This window comes from Chaetura pelagica, unplaced genomic scaffold, assembly GCF_000747805.2.
Source record: "Chaetura pelagica isolate M959 unplaced genomic scaffold, ChaPel_1.0 scaffold316, whole genome shotgun sequence".
Classification (NCBI taxonomy): domain Eukaryota; kingdom Metazoa; phylum Chordata; class Aves; order Apodiformes; family Apodidae; genus Chaetura; species Chaetura pelagica.
The window spans coordinates 445,968-453,044 of NW_009953497.1; the positions used below are offsets into that span (position 1 = coordinate 445,968).

The 7,077-nt window shown below is 50.0% G+C and overlaps 1 protein-coding gene across 1 annotated transcript in view; it reads left to right on the forward strand.

The window, feature by feature from the left end:
- The window catches only part of PLXNA1 (plexin A1), a 99,859-nt gene extending 93,520 nt beyond the window's left edge, over positions 1–6,339 (forward strand). Inside the window, exons 30-31 of the mRNA XM_009999278.1 lie at positions 2,659–2,809; positions 6,244–6,339. Of these exons, the coding sequence (XP_009997580.1) occupies positions 2,659–2,809; positions 6,244–6,339 (247 nt within the window). The remainder of the gene's footprint in view (positions 1–2,658; positions 2,810–6,243) is intronic.
- Positions 6,340–7,077: the final 738 nt, after the last annotated feature.

The following is a 7,077-nucleotide window of genomic DNA, read 5'->3' on the forward strand; positions in this document are numbered from 1 at the left end:
GCTGAATTAATGCAGTGTTAAAGGTTCAGGGTTTGAATGCTACTGATTGCAAATTGATGTGCTCAGGCATAATGCTGTGTTAGCTTTATCCTTTTGGGAGAGAAATCTAGGAGATGTCCTCCAAAGCCCTCCAAACAGAGCTACTCTTAAAATGTTGCCATCTTGTAAAGTGGGACTTCATCAAGCTTAAAAAATGGCAGATTTCAGGTTGCTGATGCAACTTTCCCCTTGTGCTGATTAGCTGTGCTATAAATCATGCTTCTGTTGTGTTGTTGTTTTTTTTATATACTGAGGACCCTTCCCTTTTTCAGCATCTAGACCAGATATGGAATGAACAAAATAAAAGATGTCCAGGCAACAAGTGTCATATTCTCTAGTTTGCAAGCATGAAACTTTGTAGCCTAAATTGTCCTTTGGGTACTTGCTTGGGTACACAGTTACTTTTGTTGAACAGTTTGCATGGCTGATGATTTGCAGGCCCATACAGAGACAAGCTTTTTCCCTCGAGGAAGATAGGGCTTGGATCAGAAGAGAAGGTGCCCCTGAAAAATGATGGCTGAGGTGAGAGATGAGCTGCATTGTAATAGGAGAAAATTCTTTGTGGGGGCTGGAGGGGGCTTTGGAGTGGAGTCCCGTAGGAATGTCATAAACTTCAGAAGGTGAATTTCTCAGATCTTGCCATCTCTGTGACAAAAATACTCAGCTCTGTGTGTGCCTGGAGAAAAAAATAGGTATAAAACCATTCCAGGGAGAAACACTAGTCTAGACATGCTGTGCCCCTGGGGGGAGGTGGGAGATCTCACTGGTGACAGATGTTCTCCCATTGCTCACAGCCGGGATGGACCCAGAGGTGGTAGAGCTGCTCTAGTTCTGTGACAGAGGTGTCTGTGTCTGGGCAGAGTGTGACTATGTCTCCCACCATTCCTCTACTGTGGAGATTTATGGTGTAATGGGCATTTCTGGCTTTTGGCCCAGTTGTGGTGGCAAAGCTTTGCAGAGGCAGGATGGGAGGGTGGCTGAGCGGGACTGCCAGTGCCAGCAGCAGGTCTGTCTGCCGCTGTGGTTCAGGCACCAGCTGAAAAAAAGGACACCCTGCCAATCTGAGGCAGGAATAGCACAGGGAAGGGTTGGGGAGGTGATGAGCCTGGGGAAACCTAAGAGTACTGCTGCTGGGGCCATGGCCATGGTAGGTGTCCTCTGGAAATGGTGGTTGTGACTGGGATCTTGGTCCACACGAGCTGTGCACACTTGTACGGAAAACTGATGGTTTCCTGCCATCCTTTGTGTCGCTATGAAACCCAGAATGTGAAACTGCTGCATGTTACCTGGACATCTTGTTGTGGCAGCCATAAAAGCTGCTTCTTCAGCAACTCTCCCTTGTACATTGATCTCCCATGAGTCCCTTCCCACAGGGGCCTTCACCTGCAGGCTTAGAGGGTTGCCAAAAGGATCTCTATGGGTTTTTTTTGCTAACCAAAGCTGTCTGGTATTGAAAATATTTGGCATATTGTCCTTAATATTACTCAGCACGGGTAGAAGTAATATCAGCTTTAGGAGATGTTGCTGTGGGAGTGATTTCTTGACCCACATATCAGATCTCTGGATGCCTGATTTAGCCAGAGATCCTCATCTCAGATCACTCCTCTCTTGGCAGCATCTGGGAAGTCTCTGGCATCGTTTTCTGGGTGTGAATGAGCCTCTGTAAAAACTACCCAAGTATTTTAACAGTAGCTGAGTTCAGCACCATGGGATGGAGTGGATCCTCATAGTAATCTCCTCAAGTGGTCTCCCTGCCATCTGCTCCTACCCAAGTGCTTCAGCCATGTTCCACCTCAGTGTTTGGCTGATCATGCTGATGATGCTGGTCACTGTATCACAAACTTCTCTGAGTTGTTGGAGGAGTCATGAGGAGTAAAGTAAACCTAGGAGAGGCTGGCACTCGGTATTTCCAGGTGGTGGGAGCAGCCAGGGCTTGTTTGCTGTGGGTAGACCTGTGAACAAAACCCTGGTTTCCAAAAGGACCTCAGCAGATATTCCAATGCTGCATCTGCTTGGTGTAACTCTCTTTCTGCAACAGGATGCTATGGCTTTGATCTCCCTGGATTTTTATGAATATCCTGTTAGATATTCTGTTTTCCCACTGTGATTCTGGGCTGTATAACCCTGTGTCTGGGTTTCCCTATATTTCCTGAGCACATCAGTGAGGCAGCTATGGGAGGGGACTGCAAATCTTCAAGTGTCCTAAGAAATGTAAGGTAGACTCTTGCTGGTAACAACCATCAGAGAAGCACAGAAAGGAAGGAAAGCACCGAGTCATTTGGCCCAGGTATGCCCTAAGACATCAGCTACCTCCTCTGCTTCCTGGGATCCCTGATTTCAGATGTATCTGCAGAACCTTGTTTTTTTGCTGAAAGTGAAAACTCCTCATAGCGTTTTGGTGAGCAGTAACTTCTGAGCTCCTGGCTCAGAAGTGGGTGGCCTGGGCAGTGCTCCATCAGCAACATGTTGCTAATGATGCTGGCTGTTCTGCAGAGCGCTCAGACCTCTCTGTGAGTGACTGCTCCTCACCTTGCCTCTTCAGAGGCTGTTCTCAGGTGAGGGCTCATCCCCTTCAATCTGTCCCTACTTCTGACCCACTCTTCTCTTTCCCCCTTGCAGATATTATGCAGATATTGCTAAAATGCCAGCGATCAGTGACCAGGACATGAGTGCGTACCTGGCGGAGCAGTCGCGGTTACACCTCAGCCAGTTCAACAGCATGAGCGCGCTGCACGAGATCTACTCCTACATCACCAAGTACAAGGATGAGGTAAGATGTGGTGATGGGGAGTCAGGCTTGGCTGCAGGCTGTGTCCCTGTGCCCTCGTTTGTGCAGTCACCACGATTTTTCCTGTAGAAAAACACCCTGTGAAATGCAGGAGGGCAATGAAGCCTGTGCTTGGGCTGGGTCTGGCTGGGAAGAAAAGGTCTGGGAAGCGTGGAACTGAGTTCTGGTGTAGGCAGTGCTTTGTTCCCTGTATTTTCTGCAGTGAGTAATGTGGGAAACACCTACTTTTCTACTCATTTGGCATGTGAGCTCCCCAGAGTTGCAGAGTTTGGGGTGTTGTCTTAGTGTGCCTTCCTTCTTCCCAACCTGGCACCATGGTGGTACCAACACTGTGATTATACAAGCAGTGTCTGGCTCCACTCCCTGGGGTTGCTAGAGGATGTGAGGGCCCTGTTAGTGCTTGCTCTGTGAACATCAGGGAGGGTGGTTAAAAACCCCTCTGTTGTAATTTATACAAATTAACTTCATAAAGCACTGCTCAAATCCACGTCCCGCATCTTTTTATTAAAGCAATAAAATATGTAACTACAGTAAAATATGGATCTATACATATAACATGATATTATAGGCTTTATTGTTCCAATAAAGCAGACTGACAACTGTGGCTTATTTAGATGACAGAGTGCCAGAATATCTCCTCACTTGGAGAGAGCTGGGAGAGCTGGCCTCTTGCCCTCCAGGGAGAGGAAATGGGGTCCCCATCATACTCTGCAGCAATTCTGTGGGGCATCTCCCAGCACTGCTGAGGTGTGAATTTTGGGAGTCCGTGGGCAGATCATAGCAGACCTGGCCAGTGGGTCTAAAGCTGGCACTGGGACTGTGGTGACCAAAATCCTCATGGAGCTGGATGCTTTGGAAGAGTGAGGAAAAGGAGAAGGGCTTGGCTTGCCTACAGGTATGAGAGGAAAACGTGGAGCTTGGGAAGGCACTGTGTGGTGGTCAGTGCGTGGCTGGTGACCATGCTGGTGGGACCTCTCTGCTGCTCCCCAAGCAACTTACAATGGCATATCCAGGCCACCCCCCTCTATGTGATGAGTTGGCTATGAAGGGTTTTCAGGGATTTTACAGTTTGTCTAACAGCTCTGAGGCTACCATGAGGGTGGGACAGGAGCAGTTTGGAGGATCTAGACCTGCTGCAGTGCAGCCATTATCCTTCAGCCATCATCAGGTGCTTGCTTCCTCCAGGCTAAAAGTCCTTCAAGCTTCAAATAGATCCTCCAAGTCCTGGGCAAGAGCAGGGAGGGGAATATGTGGCATTAATGAGCTACCCTTTAGGAGCTCAGGTCCTCTTCTTGCCCACTAATGACAGTCTGACATCTGTTGAGTGTCTTGCTGTCACCCGCTCTCCAAACATTACAAGTGTGTTCACAGCTCTCAGGAACTTCTTTTATTATTTGTAATGGGATTAATAAATCGCAGCTGTTCCCTTTGTTTGTTTTCATTCATTAAGCACAATTATATGCAGCCCGATTGCACCCTCTTTGATGCAAAATGGGAGAGAATAATTTTTCCTGTTGTTCAGTGCAATAATATGCTGTCATTGGCTGTGAATGAAAATCATAATTAATTTTCATTTTGGTACTTGCATCTTGGTAATCAGTGGTCCTGGCTCCTTACAGCAGGTGACAAACCTGGGTCTCTGTCTACACTCAGCCCAGGTTCCCTTTGACTGCTTTGTTTCCATCAGGCTAAGATAAAAGAGGAGCAAATAATTCAGGGGCAGGTTGTGAGTCTTTGGATACCTCAGCATCCCGAGATATGTAGCTGTCTTATTGGAGAGGTAGGTGGGGGGAATAGGTTGCTCTTCCACCTCCCTGACCCATCTCATTTGGTTCCAGCTCAGCCACCTTTCAGTCACGTGGGCTTTTGATGTCTGCATGAGTGTTGTTTTTGTTACTTTACCCTGCGTGTAGCGTGAGGCCTGATAGTGGCTGCAGAGATGGATGGTGGGGGAGTGTCCCCACTGGCAGGTTTGTGGCAGAATCTATGAGCTCTCAGAAGTCCAACTGCAGCCCGGGGTTGTTGCTGCCAGAGGAGGTAAATCAGATGAGCCTGCCTCTCGCTGGCCAATTTTCCCCTCCTCAGGAGCTGATGCTGGTGTTGAGGTGCAGTGTTCCCCCATCCTTTGGGAATAGATTCCCCATCAGGCATCTCCTACTGCCTCAGCAGACAGGGACCAGCCTGCTCCTGTCCCAAAAAGCCTCGTGGAGAGCCAGGGTGTGTTGGTGGCTGGAGGCTGGTGCAGGGCAGTGTGGTGGATGCTGCACAGTCCAGCCCCACGCGCTGCTCCCACAACCTGCCGGCGCTGCAGCAGCTCTTAATCAAAGGGAACTGATTCCCCATTAAGAAGTTACCTGTAGGGCTCTGATGGACTTTGCCTGCCTCCTAGTAAGTCTATTAATTATACAACAGTTTGTTTCCAATTATGCAGCCAATGAAATGGTTAATCAAGTCCCCTTTGACGGATGCCTTGATATTTAATTGCAAAAAATGTGCTCTCTCAACTAGCTCACCCGAGGAGATGAGATTTCTGTCAGGTTTGGTTTTTTAAATCAGCTTTTCTGCTCTGCTGGCATGATGTGAGGGAGACGAGGCTGCTGGGAGGGCAACTGCCCCTTCATTTTATGCTTCATTACTTCCCTTCTCCCCTCTCTGAGTCTCATCCTCCACCCCCTCCTTCTCCAGCCCTGCGGGCATGGCTGCATCCAGCCCAGGGCAGAGGACAGTCCTTTCACCCTGCAATCTGCCATCATGGCCAGGAGCTGGTTTAGAGACAGGGGATTTCTGCAGAGGAAAGCCATGCTTGGATGGCTGGAGGTGCATCCCTTGCACAGAACTCCTGGCTCCCAGTGAGGCAGGATTTGCTGGTGTATCCATCTGGTGTTCCCCTCCATCACCCTGGTGTCCCTCAGTTGTGCACCCTGGGGAGAGATGAGCCAGGTTTTGGTGCTGGTGGCAACTTACACCTCATGGGTTTGGACTTCCTGTGCTTGTGGAACCAGTTTTCTGCCTCCCTTGCACGTTGGAGAGTTGGAGTCACAGACGTGGTGGGAAGGTGATGTTGTCCTGGTTTTTGGGGTACACCCTCCATTTGATGATGGATGTTTGTTTTCTTTATTTCTCCATGTGCAAGTTGGCTTCTCATTAGTATGAGCCAGGTCCCTGGTGTCACTGCAGCCCCTTGGGGGTCACAGGGGGCTCTGTCTGTGGGGTGGCAGCACTCAGGGCAATGTCCTCCACCTTGTGCCTCCTTTGACTCTTTCCTGGCTCTGTAAGGGACAGGAACAAACCCACGTCACTTCCCACGGGTTGTGCCCCGATGCCATCAATGAGCCAGCACATCCACGTGGGCAACGAGGAGCCGCATGGGGTGGGAGGGCATCTCCTCACCCTCTCTTCTCCCCTCTCTCCCCCAGATTTTAGCTGCGTTGGAGAAGGATGAGCAGGCCCGGAGGCAGCGGCTGAGGAGTAAGCTGGAGCAGGTGATCGACACAATGGCCTTAAGCAGCTGAGAGGGCAGTGCCAGCACCCCGGGCAGGGGCACAGGAGGGAGGTCGGCCCAGCGGCAGCCACGGGCAGAGGAAGACTTTGGGGCTGGGGCCGGATGGACCCGCGGGATCCCCGCGTGCTGCCCACGGACTAACAAGGAAACCTCGCGCTTGAGCGAAAACAACCACATAAAATAAATCCACAAATCCCAACGACAGCAGCAACATCGATAACTACCCTCCCCCCTCCACCCCTCGACACTCACACAACCCCCTGATCCCGCCGAGACGCAGCAGGGACCTTGCAGAGAGGGGAGGTGGAGGAGAAGGGGTTCTCCTGCCCCATGGACCCGCTGGGCACCCCTTTGCCTGGGCAGAGCCCCTGAGCCCACGAGGAAGGAGGGACGGGACTGCGGGGCTTTCTAGGACGGCGTTTGGATGTTGTTGTTTCTTTGGGGGAGGGAGGGTGGGTGGGCTCCTGTTTTTACTGTACTTGACTTGCTCTCCCCAACTGGCCTCCCCCTCTTCTCCTCCTCCTACTCTCTCTTTTTCTGTCTCTCCCCACTTCTCTCTCTCTCTCTCTCTCTGGCCTTCTGCCACTAGTGTTAACTGCTACATTTGCACAATTTACGTGAGGCAAAACAAAATTTTTAATTTAAAGGGGGGGAAAAAATTATAACAAAACATGGGAGGGGGCACAAAAATTTCTAAATTTTTGCAACAAACTAACAAAAAGTGGTTTTAAAGAATAAGCTAAAGGAC